Source organism: Andrena cerasifolii, chromosome 1 (assembly GCF_050908995.1).
Source record: "Andrena cerasifolii isolate SP2316 chromosome 1, iyAndCera1_principal, whole genome shotgun sequence".
Lineage (NCBI taxonomy): Eukaryota > Metazoa > Arthropoda > Insecta > Hymenoptera > Andrenidae > Andrena > Andrena cerasifolii.
This window is the reverse complement of record NC_135118.1, coordinates 24,606,184-24,620,535: the sequence shown is the minus strand read 5'-3', so window position 1 is coordinate 24,620,535 and position 14,352 is coordinate 24,606,184. Positions and strand designations below refer to the sequence as shown.

The 14,352-nt window shown below is 44.3% G+C and overlaps 1 protein-coding gene across 4 annotated transcripts in view; it reads left to right on the top strand.

Moving 5' to 3' along the window:
* LOC143371112 (uncharacterized) overlaps positions 1-14,352 on the top strand; it is a 381,457-nt gene that overhangs the window by 84,896 nt on the left and 282,209 nt on the right. For 3 of the 4 annotated variants that reach the window (XM_076816002.1, XM_076816011.1, XM_076815995.1), the window contains exon 3: positions 244-301. The exons of the other annotated variant lie outside the window; for it this stretch is intronic. In XM_076816002.1, coding sequence (XP_076672117.1) covers positions 244-301 — 58 coding nt within the window. The remainder of the gene's footprint in view (positions 1-243; positions 302-14,352) is intronic. 4 annotated transcript variants of the gene reach the window in all.

Here is a 14,352-nt window from a genome sequence, read left to right as displayed (position 1 = left end):
GACATTGGCAGCCGCCGCGTTATTATTTTAACGTGAACATTCTGGCGATCCTCACCAAGATAAATAACAATGCTTACGTAACTGGGCATGTAACGTTCGTGATCCAAGGATACACACACACGTCTTCGCCCCCGAAATTCCCGTACCCGTACGTCTTATGCGCTCGGTTCCACATGGAATCCACTTCGATCTCCAACCTCTTAACCCTGTTATTAAACCCAGATTCTCTTTCTTCTGTTTCAGGTAAGCGATCATCCAGCGCCTTTCTTGCCCTTCGGTCCACGGAGGACGGTGATTCTTGGTAAATTAGTTATTTGTTCGTTTGTTCGCGGCTTGGTTTGGGGCGCTTTGAATAGGGAAGATAGAAGCGGCGCAAAAATGGGGGTTAGTGCTACGGTGAATTTGAAAGAAATTAGATTGTTGGATGAAACAGAGAAATAACAATGAGATATATATCTCCAATCTAAGATTAAGCATATCCCCTCGAGAAATTAAAGGAATCAAATAGGGTAGATGTACCGTTTGTGGCCATTGCACTGTTTTGGCCATGTGCATAATTATCTTATTTTTAAATTATTTGCGGATCATTATTATATGGAGAATTTCACATGATAAATATTTTGTTTAGTATACCGCCAGAAATATATGGTTACATTTATTGCTTACACGGAAGAATATTATATTTTTTCAGAAGTGGCCAAAACTGGTGCAACACCTTAAAGTGGCCGCAAATGGTGCATCCACTCTACTTACACCTCCACGAATAAAAATTCTCATTACTCGAACTCCATAATTCTGCCAGTATTCTCAATTCCCCACATCAGTAAAGTCACCTACTCAATAAAGTATCGTAATCGTCAAAATCTAAGTTACAATCAGAGAACAATGAAGCGACCACCAAAATTCGCGTAATTCCCAGAAGTCCAAAAGCACAAACTGCCAATTTCGAATAGTCAATCGAGCCGAACCTCCCACCTCTCCTAGATAACTTCCCAATACTCCTCGCGGAGGAGAGAATAGCGAAGTCGACGCTGATGACACCGCCGTAGCAAGCCAGAGAAAGGCGCATCCTTGGATGCGGTTGTCAGGCGCGGCGGAAAACCGCAAGGGAGGAATTCCTCGAGAATTGAGGCGATCCTGCCGAAGGTCCTTGAGCAGGGAATAGAGAAAAACCGCGACGACCTTATAATCGTTCCGCTAGGAATGTTTTATTCCGTGATATTTCGCTGTGGAACGCAAAGTGTCTTCCTAGCGGCGGATCAAGGGGGAAAATAATCGGGGATGATTGAAGAACATTTCCAGCGTGGTTTTGACATTTCAGTCCCATCCGGCGAATACCTGCTGGTAGGTTCGTTAATAATTTGTTCTACTTTGAATCTCACTGGCTGCTGTGGCCCCTTCGGTGTCTCAGAGACGTGGGATTGCTTATTACACGTAGGAGTAAGTGAAACGTCGATATTTACGAGAGTTGTTCTGGATACGAGACTGAATGCTTTATGACCTCGCTGCTTGGCACTGATAGTGGCATAAATAAAGGAATGACAAATTGAACAAATTATATGATCAGCATCCCACTATTAATCAAATGCAAGTTTTCAAACTACTTTTCCTGTAAAATTTATATTGTTTTAGTAATGCCATTATCAATGTCAAGCAGCGACCTGTAGTATTCAGATCTAGCGAACTTCTAATAATTTCAAGTTTTTAAACAGGTTCCGACAGAGTTCCCCTCAGTAGCATCTACTGCAAATATCATATGAACCTTAAGTTCCAGATGAAACAGGAGTATTCATCTGTCTATACCTATCGCCGACTCTATTCACGACATTCCAACCTGAAATTCTGATAACCCCGAGCTAAATCATATTCAAAACCATTCATCGCACATTCCAGAAAATGCACAATACAATCCCTACTCTTTCTCCCCAATTTCCCCCCGACTCACCCCCAGCCTCGTCGACTTGGGATTGAATCCAGATATCCTCTACATATAAAATTCAATATCTTGAGGCAAAGTGCGTCCTTCGAGGCTCGTCGAGGCAACCTCTCATAAATTTTCAGGACACGTCCACGGTCCTCTCTTTACAATTCCTTTCCTTATCGCTTTTTGCCCCCTCCCCTTGTTTCAGAAATAATTTTATCACCCGTCCAACCAGGAAACAGCGAATCTCCAGCGCCACCACCAGTATATCGTACATTCCACTTAACGTCAAAACAGTGAATCGGACAGGCCTGTTAAAGTCGTTTTTATTTTCGTTGTCGCGAGGCTGCGCCACGAAGGGGAGGTCCTTGAGAGGGTTCGTAGACACGGGCCACTTCGGCAGCTATTAACCAAGTAACTAGCGGCCCTAAATCCGAGCGACACTTTCTATTTTGGTTACGGGCACAGAGCACGCTGACAACTACCGCGGACAGCTTTTTATTCGACAGCAGCCACGTGGACGGAAGGGCTCCCGTGTCAGCTCTCGTAAAGGAGCACTCGACGAGGATGGAAAAATGGTGGGCGAGGGGTAGCTGACGCGCATTTCCTTGTTCGAGCGTGGTTCGAAGGGAATCCACCGACCCAATTCCTTCGCGATCGTCAACAACGCCGGCGAGCCGTACGTTTATTTTCGATCGGGGCTATTTGTGGGCGAAAAAGGGACTTATTTCCGATCGATTCTCCTTTTGACACCCATTGTTGATCGTGAGTTTGGATAAATTTAAAGGAAAGTCGTGATACGAGCGGTGTGCATTGGGAAGTGGTTTATTCGACAGTTTCTTAATCTGCAATTAAAATCCCTATAACAGGGATTCGCGAGGATAAAAGCAGTTCCCATTTGAAAAGATTGTAGAATTCAACGGCTAGCTGAGGCTGCTCGAAAAAGAACAATATTTACGAAGGTTACTGTGGTGTAACTGAAAAATTATAGCGCTGAAGTATATTCCATAAATTCATTAGAGAAACTCGAGGAAGTATATTCGAACCGCAGTAGAAGACTGTAGAGGTTTATTATTTATTTAGCACGCTTTTCATAAGCAGCTGAAGAGCTTCTTTTGAATTAGCTGGTGTATTCAATACTTCGAACTACTAATTATGTATTTTATATTTCCTGTTTCCCATTGATAACTTCTTCAAAATTATAAAATTGGAACTTTGAATGAATGAAAATGTATCGTCTTATGTTCCATCCAATATGCCGCCCTCGATGCATTCGCTCAGGCGTTCCGCGTGGCCAGCGGAGGGAAGCAATTTTTTACGGGCGCGCGTCTAGTGCTGGCACAAATCTTCTCTTCCTTTCTATTCGCGTTTCTGCCGGCCGTTATGCAACCAATCCCCAAACGGGGTTTGCACTACCAAACATCCGAGGCATGTTGAGCTTCGGGCATTCCTAACACCCGGTATGGCGACCAGCTTTTCGGCTTGTGACTTGCAAGCCCGTAGCCGCGCGAACACGCTTCGAAATTCGAACGGAATACCCCGTGATCGTCCCAATTGCCCACCTAAAATTACACCCCACTTTCTATAATTACATCACTCTAGGAACTGGTAGAAAAATCTTCCTCTCGTCTGCTTTCTGTTTGTCTGCCTTTCCGTTTGCGAGCAGTCCTCGGGAATATAGGGGATCGTGAATTGATCTCTTATTGCGTGGGGATGACGGCTGAGTTTTTGAAACGATCTACAGGTTCGGAAGTGGATGTGTTTTCGTGAAAGACGTATAAATACGTCGAGATGTCCCTGGACACTGCACGTTTAATCATGCACGCTCGGTTGTTGGCAGAACTGAGCTTATTAAGCCCTGGCCACGCCTGAACGTTACGGATCAAACTTGGGAACACGGTTTAATAAGGATGGTATTAATACACAGCCTATTTTCTGGCGCGAAATATCATTTTAATGCCTCGACAGCGGGCCATCGCAACGATGGCTGTATCATCAGGAGGTTTTTGGTCGATAGTGTTTGGAGTCAGGAATTCTGAGCTTCTGGCGTGGAATATATTTGTGCTTGTCTGTACTTTAGCCCCCTTTTTGGTTTACCTTCGTAATGCAGAGGGATTGGGATGCCTTCTGCTGTTTGCTACGAGGTGGCTGTTGGTTGTTCACTTCTGTGAATTTTAAATTAGTAACTGATATTATTGATTATTTCGTTCGCTTTCAAACTTTCACTTTCCAAATTTCATTTCAACTGGCACGTAGTTGGATATTTTATTACACTGAAATAATTGGAGACGAAGAGAAGAGTACAAAGCAAACTTAAGGGGACTAGGCAGTCAGATCGCTCGAAAATCAAGTATTTTTTGCGAATTAATTACAAGGAGATGAATACAAATTGTGACTAGTACTTTTAGGGAATGTTTGTTAATACTATAAACAGTAACAAAATAATTATTTGAATAATATATACATATGTATGACAGCGCTACAGTTGCCTGATATATAGGTGTTTTTTTCTGGAGCCGCTGTAATTTTGCAGTGATTCTGGCCGTAAGAAATTGAATTGTGAAATATCCTCTGAAATTGATACTTTGCCCTGACCCCCATTCTGCCCTAAACCTATTGAAAAAGAAAAAAAAGAAAAATTATAAAAATAGCGGCTGTAAAACGGCAAATTTTAAAGAAACTTGATTTTTCTCCAGGGAAAAGACCCATTTTATTTTTTTTTTGTCAAGAAAGAAGTTTTCACAGACCTACGCTTAGGTTCAGGTCGTAACTAGACATGTTTTACATATGCTGAATTTTTTTCAAATCGACTTGTACCTCCGTTTTTTCGCAATCACTGCAAAACGATTCGAAAGAGAAATTAGCCTACCTGCGTGCGCGTTAAAACGGTGTATGACCTTTTCGGGTGTAAAATCCTTAATTTTGCGAATTTTATCATAAACCAAACTGCATTTTACTCAGGAAGGGTGGTACTTTCGAAAACTATAACAAAAAATCGAGTTTCTGACTGCCTAGTCCCCTTAAGTGATCATTAATGCCCCATAGTTTTCTGGTACTATAACGTACTTTTGGTTACAACTACAGTTACTCTTTGCATTCGTAGTAATAGTATCTTACAACCTTATTACACTCCCTCCCATCATCAAAGCACTCCAACACCCAACTTTTAACTCACTGTCTATAAAAACCATCAAACCTATTAAAACTCTTATCCCACATCCCATCAAATCATAAACCTACCCAACTATACCGTATCGTTACACCACGATCACTTTTCATTCTCTTCTTCAGATTCCCTGAACTCCACCTCTTCCTCCTCCTTCAAAGCCTCAAAATATCCCCCAGAACATGCCACGGCAGCAGCGGTTCGTTTCAAATTCCGCCTCTTGAGCTTTCGACGCGTTTACGCCCGCGCAATCAACTCTCGCCACCCTCCAAATAAATAACGAGAACCGAAATCTTGCTGGTCGGGGAGGGGTCGTTTAATTCCCGATGAATAAAGGGGGAGGGCGTGGGGGCGGTGTATTGCGGGGCTTGCTTGAAATAATGAGCCGCGAGGAGTCAGCGAATTTTCGAGAGAGCTCAATCAACCGGCATAATGCCGCTACATGCACGCCATTAGCTCACCGCTGGAATATTAATTACTCGGCCAGGTAGCGCGCCCTTATCTCGTCATTTCGTCGGCCATTATCTTTCCCGTGTTAGGCGCGATTGACATAATTATTGAAGGGATCCGACGGAGCTGATCCGTTGATTGAAATTTTACTACGTCCCCTTGGCGTAATTAATCTGTAGGCGGAAAAGGATCGAGTCGAGCCTTCATCTCTCCTTTGACGGCTCCACAGATCGAGCTGTTCAGAATGGATTCTTTTCTTTTGGAATTTCACGTTTTATTTTTGTGGTTAAAGTTCGTGTAATAATTACAGGACGAAGTTAGGTGGGATGTTTGGAGTTGGTGTTTGTAAGGGTTCTGGGATATGCAGCTGCTATCGGTTGTGGAAAGTTAATTCATGGATAATGAGTTTACAAGGAATGGAGAATAGGATTTTTTAAACAAGACTGTTAAATAGGTAAAGGTAATTAAAAGAGTAAAGGGCAAATGGAATCTAGTGATATCTAATCCTTATTTGTGGACCGTATAGTTCCTGTTACATTTTCTCCTAGCCTCAGTATTGACTTCTTTCGCTTGTATCTTTAGTTTCGCTGTTTTCCCTATAAACAGATAGAGATTAACAATATTCAAAATTTACGAGTGCAATATGCATACACCATTAAATACTGCCACTCAGTGTATACAACAATTTCAACATTCTCCATCACTAAACATGGACTTCGAAGTAGTCTTCCATACTTTCCGTTTCAGCAATCTAATTTAGCATCTATATGTAGCCACTCACCCTACAGAGTCCCCAAGTTCAGTTCACAAAATCATCGCGCTACAATTTTTTCCCAAGCAGCTGTCAAAGAAGCTACCAAAATTCTTTCAAGCCTGATCCCCTTACGATCTCCCTGAAACTAAAACAGCAAATCTGTAAAGTATCCTTTAAAATTCATCGGCCCTAAAGTTCAAAGACTCCTCGTTGGGGGCCCCCTGAAGAGAGGACCGTTTTCTCAACGATCCCGACCGCAGCGGTTCCGGTTGCAGCTAAATCGAAACAGGAATTCGACGTATGTTAAGGACATCTCCGAGAAAAATGTGGCTCCGTTCTGTTACCGGTTCTCGGGGCGGTCAAAACGCGCGCACTTTTGCTCCACTTCTGCTCCGCTCTCGGGGACGAACGACGGGGCCGATGGTGTATCGCCGCGATAATTATAACGGGAGGTCGTTTATTTCGGTTATTTACTTTGGGCGTACGCGTACCAGCTCTTGTCGTTACCTCCCACGATTTTGTTTACTCCCCGAAGCCATTGTTGGGATTATATCGGTGACAAACGAGCCAGCCGCTCTAGCCGTGTCCTCGCATTTATTCTCCGAGTCAAACCAGAGGTTAAAATTACGTTTAACGCGCTCTTAAAATTCTCGTACACGCCCGCCGGCGATTAGTCACGGCCTAACGAAATATTATCACGTCACGTGGGCGGAACTCGAGTTCCAATCGGTAGCAATCGAAACGCCATTAACACTTCCAGGGCGCGAGCTTTTGGAAGACGCTCCTGGGTCGGTCAGGCTTAGTTCAGCTCGCCACGCCTTTCAAAATCTTCACGAGAGTACTATTAGGTAATGAATACTTTAAAAATTAGTCGAGAGGCGATCCAAATCGGGCTATTTTCAATTTCGATGCACCACGCGAATCTCCTGGAGCTTTCATTCCACATGGGCCTACACTGAATCTGATTTGAAGCCTCCTTGGAACTGATCTGCTACTGAGCTAGAAATCTGCAGAGCAGAATACCTGCGGACAGAGTGATTCTATCAAAGTTGATATAACTCTCAAAGTACCATATAAGGAGAATCTGTGGAGGAAAAAAATAAAACACACAATCACGCAAATTAATTGTTTGTTTATTAGAAATAGCGATGATATATATTAATACTGAAAAATACACGTGCGTCTCTGAAAGCACCCTTTTCGACCACGAGGTCCGAACAGGAAGTACATAACCCCAACAAATATAAATACAAGATGACATTCTAAGCATGGAATGTAAGCTGGGACTGACAGCTGCCATCTACTGTACAAACAATGAGACTTGTCTTAAAGATAAGAAAAAACAACTGCACAAAATCCACCTGAAATACTAACTAAATACTGAATCTAAATCCTAACTACATCTCTAGCACCCCTATGCCTATTACCCAACCAATTATATCCCCCAACGGATCCATTTTAACACTCGATTAATTCCGCAAGTGAAACACAACTTCCCAAGAAAGTTTGCAAAACGTTCAGTATCCATCACGACCCACGACAGTTCCCCCCGACATACAGCAATTCCATGCCCCTCCGCCGCGATGATACACGCGCCGGGGCGTCCCGAAAGTCGCTGTAACTCGCGAGGCGAGGCGGACGTGTCGTGGCCGGAGCGTCGATCAGCGTTTCCGCGCGTCCTTTCATCCCGTCGATCTCGCGGGACGAGCGTGGATAAATGAAGGTGGAGAGCGACCCCTTTCGATCGATCTGCGTGGGGCAGGATCGGTCAAAGGCGCTGCGAGCACAAGGAGAGTTTGCATCGCGGCCGAGGCAGAAAGGGCGGCGAACAGAAGAGGGACAGAGTTTGCCTCGGATACAACAATGCGCTTAATGAACCCCGCCTGGCTTATTACCAGCGTATCTCACGGTCCGTTGCTCGTCTCTTTCTTATTCATTGTTCGATCCCTGCACCGCGATCGTAAACTCCCACCTCCCCTCCCCGCCCCGCGTTCGCCGGGCCACGAAAGTTCGTACGGTACGGTGATTCAGCCGCGCTCATAATAATCGCTAACGAGCACACGGGCCCCTCCGCGCGTCTTCTCTGCTTTCGGCAAATTCGCGCGGCGAGGTTTCGATGGTTTTCGTCACACCCGCGGCGGGTCACGTGACGGGGCCGAAAGCGGACCCGGGGTCACCGCTTTTGGGGCATTGTTATATAATTTCCAGCATTGTCTCGAGTAACTTGCTGTCGAGCAGTTCCTTTGTACGGTTTTCTTGTGTTATTTTGGGAAATGAGTGTGGGGATTGTAATGGTGTGTTTGAGATCATTGTCTCCCTAGGTCCGAGGGAGTGAATGCAGAAGAAGCTGAACTATTTTAGTTGTTTTTAGGCTAAGCTTTGGGAGAGCGTAGGATATATCGCTGTTGATTGTTATTCTTCGAGAGCAGGTAAGATGGATTGGGAGCGCCAGCGTGTTTTATGGCAGGGACATGTCTTATGGGCCTTTAGGTGCTGTTTATTTGAAGGAATAGCTCTTATTTTTCGGCTTAAGTCACGTATTCCACTTCGTAAGTGTTTTTTTTTTGGCCAGAATGGGGTGAAAGTATGAGATCACCTAATAAATCACCTAGCAAACCTCGAATCTAGTCGTCGCCCATCCCCACGGACTCCTTCCAGTGAGCTTTTCTGCCCGAGCATCCGCAGCTGGAGGAATCACTGTTCCTACTTAGGCTTGCCTACATGATACTTGGCAACAAACTGGTGAACAGTGGTTCATTCGTCCAATTGTAAATCGAATGTTAACTCTGCCCGTCGCACAGTGGGGAAATTTTGCGACTTTATGGCCAAAACTACAGAAATGAAATTTTTGAATTTTACAAATTTAATACAAATGTCAATTGAAGAGCTATTTCCATTTTCGTGGTCAAAACCTCAAAACTTATTTTTAATATATAAAATTCGGCACTTTTGCGTTCTAATATATGAGAAACTAAATTATCCGAAAAACAGGTTATTTCTAAAACACTACTTTAAAAATTGTATAAATTACGTATAAAAAACTGAAACTTAATTATTTTCAGGACAAAAAGATATCTTACCCACCACCGGGAATTGAATCCATGCCTTGAAATTATTTTCAGATCTTTGGATAACACAATATAAGTGTTTGAAGCAACTTGAAAATCTGGATTAATTCTTTGCGATCGGTCTAACCTCGCATGAACATAAACATTTGCGAGTCTATACGAGCTTTGTATTAAAACATTTAACAGTAAAATTGGTGGCATTTGATACTCATATTAGTTCTTCAATTGACATTTGCATTTATTTTGTCGAATTGAAAAATTTCTTTTTGTGGTTTTGGCCATAAAATCGCGAAATTTCCCCACTGTGCGTCGACTGCTTCACGCCACGCTTCACTTTCGACCCCCCTGTCGAATTCGAATGGTTCAACAGAAACGTAAACGTGGCAGTAAGGTTTTTTATTGGGCAGATCGCAACACACGCGAGAAGTTGTTCCGTGGTCGACCCGTCGCTGCTTAATTAAGAGATTTTTACCGTTGCGCGCATGAAGCATCGATTAACGAGCGGACGCGCTCGATAATAAATTCTTTAATTATGATTTAAGTATCGCCCTCGTCTGTACGCGCGGTGTAAGCGCGCGATCCACCAGCGAGTCGCTAATTCAACCGCGGACGTTTTACGAACTCCGTTGCCCAGTCGACGTGTCGATCGCGGTAATTTAATTCCCGGCGGTGATTCGGCGAAATTTACGGGCGAGATTAATTAAAACGACAGCGACCGGTGCTTCCGTACAGCCCGGCGTGGTTAATCGTTCGCTCGTGACACGACCTTTCAATCGAAACGCCAATTCTCCCTTCGTATTTTTAATTTACCACGAATTTCAGTCATAATTCAAATTCAATCCGCTGCCAAAAAGTTTGAGGTTAAAGTTGTAGGTAAGAATTATCTACTTGTAGGCAATGTTTAAAGGGATAGCAATATTAATAAATTATTTTGCATGACCCTAAGAGCGTTGCAAAATTAAACCCGCAGAGAGAAATTTTAGAGTTCAAGTAAAAATGCTTCCTTTAAAGAAAAACGTTCAAGCATCCCAGCTTGATACACCCACCCTCCTCCCCTCGAACGCAAGCACCCGCACGACGCAGCTTCCCCTTTCAAACGCCCCCAAAACGTCATCAAGCATGCGCGATAAATAAGCAACGTAGATAGACTCTCGTACACGTCGAACTGTGTCAACCAAAGACTTTCAGCAGTGGTGCGCGAGGCGGACGTGCGTTTTATTTCGTCATGGATGAGGAACGATTCGAGGGCTGCGTGATCGCGGGAGCGCGCGCGTGTGCACGGCCTAGTGCCAAGAAACCGAGATCGCCGGGCTGCAGCATGCAGTTATTTCACTTATGCAAGCGCGGGCTCTCTCGCTCGCTCGAGAGGATTCCGGCTTGAACTCGCCGACAAATGCGAGACGGTGTCTGTCGGCCCAGTCAGCCCCCCTCGGCCCCCTCCCTTCCCCCATCAGCATTTTAACGGCCGAATTATTGAAATAAACCACGCTCCCCGCGCTGTATATCGCGCCTATTTGTATCAGGAAGTTCGATCAGCTGGCTCCGAATATTTTCATGCGGTCCTCCGTACCTTTCCACTTTTTTGCTCGCCGCTCGCGAACCTGTCCCTCCACCCTTCTTCACCGTTCCCCACGAGAAAAACAGTGTGCTTTTGAGATCGTCGTCTTCGATCGTTGATTGGCACGGCTCGATCGTGATCCCGCGCACGTTTCGCGCGGTGCATCGATAAATTCGTGGTTCTCTCTGTTCTCGGTGGCTTTGGGGGATGAAGGGAGAGTTCTGTTGGGAGTTCCACGGCAGACGTGTACAGTTGTTGGGAAAATTTCAACGTCCGATGGGGGAGACACTTTGTGCGCGTATTCTTGAATATGCAGCTGCTCGATGCGGGGTGTTGCAGACTGGTTATTATTATTAGGTTGGTTGTTATTGGTTATTATTATTATTATTATTTATTTATATGAACAGGAAAACCCATAGAGATACAAAATAGGGGTAACAATAACTTGAATCAGACAGCTCATAACGTTAAAGCTACGGAAGACGGTCCCGTAACTGTCTGCGCGTTGAGTCTAGTGAACAGGTAAATAGGTCACAGTTTTCTAAGAATTCATTCGCTCTCCACATGGCTCTGTTCAGTGGGTCTACTGCCCAATGATTATATACCGACAACCTGGAATCGAATAGGGGCCGCCTCCGCAGATTTCTAGTCGGAGCATTATCGGTTCGTCTTCTCGTCGTTTCTATTCTTTTCTATTCTTTACCTTTTTTGTATTATTTTTAAGCCTAGATTAAGTTCTCGTTTAAGGTTCGGTTGAAAAACAGTCCTGACTGAACCCCGCCTATGCATCTGTCGTGTTTCTCTCTGTTTTCTACCTGCTGTGTCTTGTTTGTTTACAATAAAGACGTTTAATAATAATAATAATAATTATACCGAACTAGCCCTACTAATTCCAGGCAGTCAATTAAGTTATTCACGATCTTGTACAAAAATGATAAATCTGCAGCCTTCCTACGATTCGATAAGGAGGAAAGTCCTAACGAGCTCAGGATAGAACCATAGTCGTGATCGTCAAGCCTCATTGTCTTACCTAAAACCCGAGCTGCACACCGCAGGAACCTGTGCTGAACCCTTTCCAATAATTGATTATATTTCAAGTGCCTCGGATTCCAGACTACCGACGCACGTGATTCGTAGTACAGGGTTTTTGTGGAGGGTTTTGGTGAATTGTTTGTGAATTATTTGCATTTGATCGTGGAGTAGAGGATTGGATTGTGAGGGGACTAATTGCTGCTCCCCAACCTAATCCAAACAGGCGTTTTGGAGAATCCAAAAGGAATTTAGAAAATAAGAAAAGCTTAACTAAGGAAACCGTGAGAGGACGAAAGAACGAACAATTATATTCTCAATACCTCCGTCATTTCTTCACGAAAACTCAAGACACAAGCAGCCATCCTCCCTCTCCCAATATGAATCCCAGCCTTTCCTCAACCCCGTTCCATCACCGTATTCACTTCCCAACCACCTTCACTCTCCACACAAACTTCTCCATAAAAAACCCTAATGCACAAACTCCTAACCACCCTCTTACGCGCCAAATCCTAACCCTTCCATCCTAGCGATATCCACGCATTGCTACCGATACCCGCCACAAAAATACCTCTCGCAAAACAGGTCCCCGTAGAGTCCGCAACGGTAGAGTTGCACGTTCGTGCCACCGATTTCACCCACGAACGAGAGCCATCGAGGCTGTCTCCACAAATTCGTCCCGACGTGGAAACGGGAGAATAAAGAAGACGCGGTGAAGATAAAGTCGGCCGAGGCGGCCCTGGCGTTGGCCCCGGCTTCGCCCGTCTGGCATTACGCATTCAGCTTACGCGTTATTATGCACGGTATGGGCTAATAAAAAGTTTTTTTTCCCCTGCGCACAGGCCGACCAGTCCGCTCTCGTAACGCTAACATAGTCGGCGGACGTTTAACGGTCGCAGCACTACGCCCCCTTCAACGACTTCTTCGCGCTCGTTTCGCTGAGTTTTCGTCGGCGTCCGACGATTTTTCCCGCGCCGCGTCCGCGTGGGCTCGTTTATTCCCCATTATACCCCCTTATTATTCCGCGGTACTCGCGTGCACGCGCTTTTTTTTCCGCCGTGCCTCGGCGAGCACTTTTAGGAACGGGTTTCTTCTGGATCCGGTACGCGGGGCATTTGCGAGCGTCCACCGGGGGAAAAAGTGATTGTAACGCGAGCAACGCTCGCGTCAAGCGTTCCCCGGGGGACGACAAGGATCGGTGATTACGCGTGCAGCCACCGATTTGCATAGTTGGGGAATTGAACGCGCTAGTTTATTGGTCGCTCGGATGAGGTTCAGTCGAGGAGGTTCGAATGGAAATCTGCTCTGGCTGTTTCGGACGGGAAAATGGAGCTTTGTGCTTGCTGCTTACCGAGCTTGCTTTGGAATTTATCTTCTAATAGTGACAATTTTTTTCGGTACCTTTAGATTTTGCGAATTTATACTCGAAGCTTGTTCATTCTGTTTTTTCAATGTTGCCTGTTGCAGTTTCGTGATCTCTGCTTTGAAACCTGAAAAGTGGTGGAAAATTTTCAAGCCTTTATATCTAAAATCGTAAAATAACAATTTTTACTTTTTTTCTGAATGCATGATACTTTCTCAAGAAACTGTACACTTGTCCCTTGCCAGATAAATCTGGCAAGTAGAAACGCCCTGTATAGGGTCAGACATAGATCAGTGGATTTCAAATACCGAATACTTTTTGTATTGCATTTCAAATTTAGTTGCAAGTGCACTACCACTGTAATACCAAACGTAGCACAAAATTTTTAATTAACTTCCACTGTTTCTCATTTATTATACAATTCAACTTAAAAATGAATTTACTCTTCTTACTGCTTATCAAAGGCTCGCATTAATCAAACCGATAAATCATGTAACGTTCCGCAGTGGCGGCAGCTGAAACGTGTTTACAACGTATTCGTCAGGAAAAATGCATACTTGTCGCCAACTGACTCAATCCTACCGTCACGCCACGTCGAAAGAAGACGACTCGCGAAATTCATTCGCGGCATCGGGCGAACATTTTCTCGTCGACGAGTGACGAGTCCGGGTCGTCAGCGACGTTTGGTTCGTCCTTAGTCACCTCCGTTTCCAGGTTCCACCTGTACTGTCATATCCACAGAGAATGCAAATTCTTAATTCTTAAAACACTTAACTTTGCAAAAGCCTTCATGGATATGACAGCTCACGTATGAGTTACTGCTAATTTGTTAGATGGAAGAAAATTGTTTTTAAAATTGTCTTAAGTCTCCGTTTAAATCTTTTTCGATTCCTTTCGCTCAAAATTTGCCGCCGCCCCCCCCCCCCCCCGAAAATTTGACGCCCCGGAAATTTTTCCTTAATTTATTCTTTAACAATAGAATATATTTACAAATTTTGGTGACGTAATAAATGTATGTAATACGACAATGATAATTACGCACA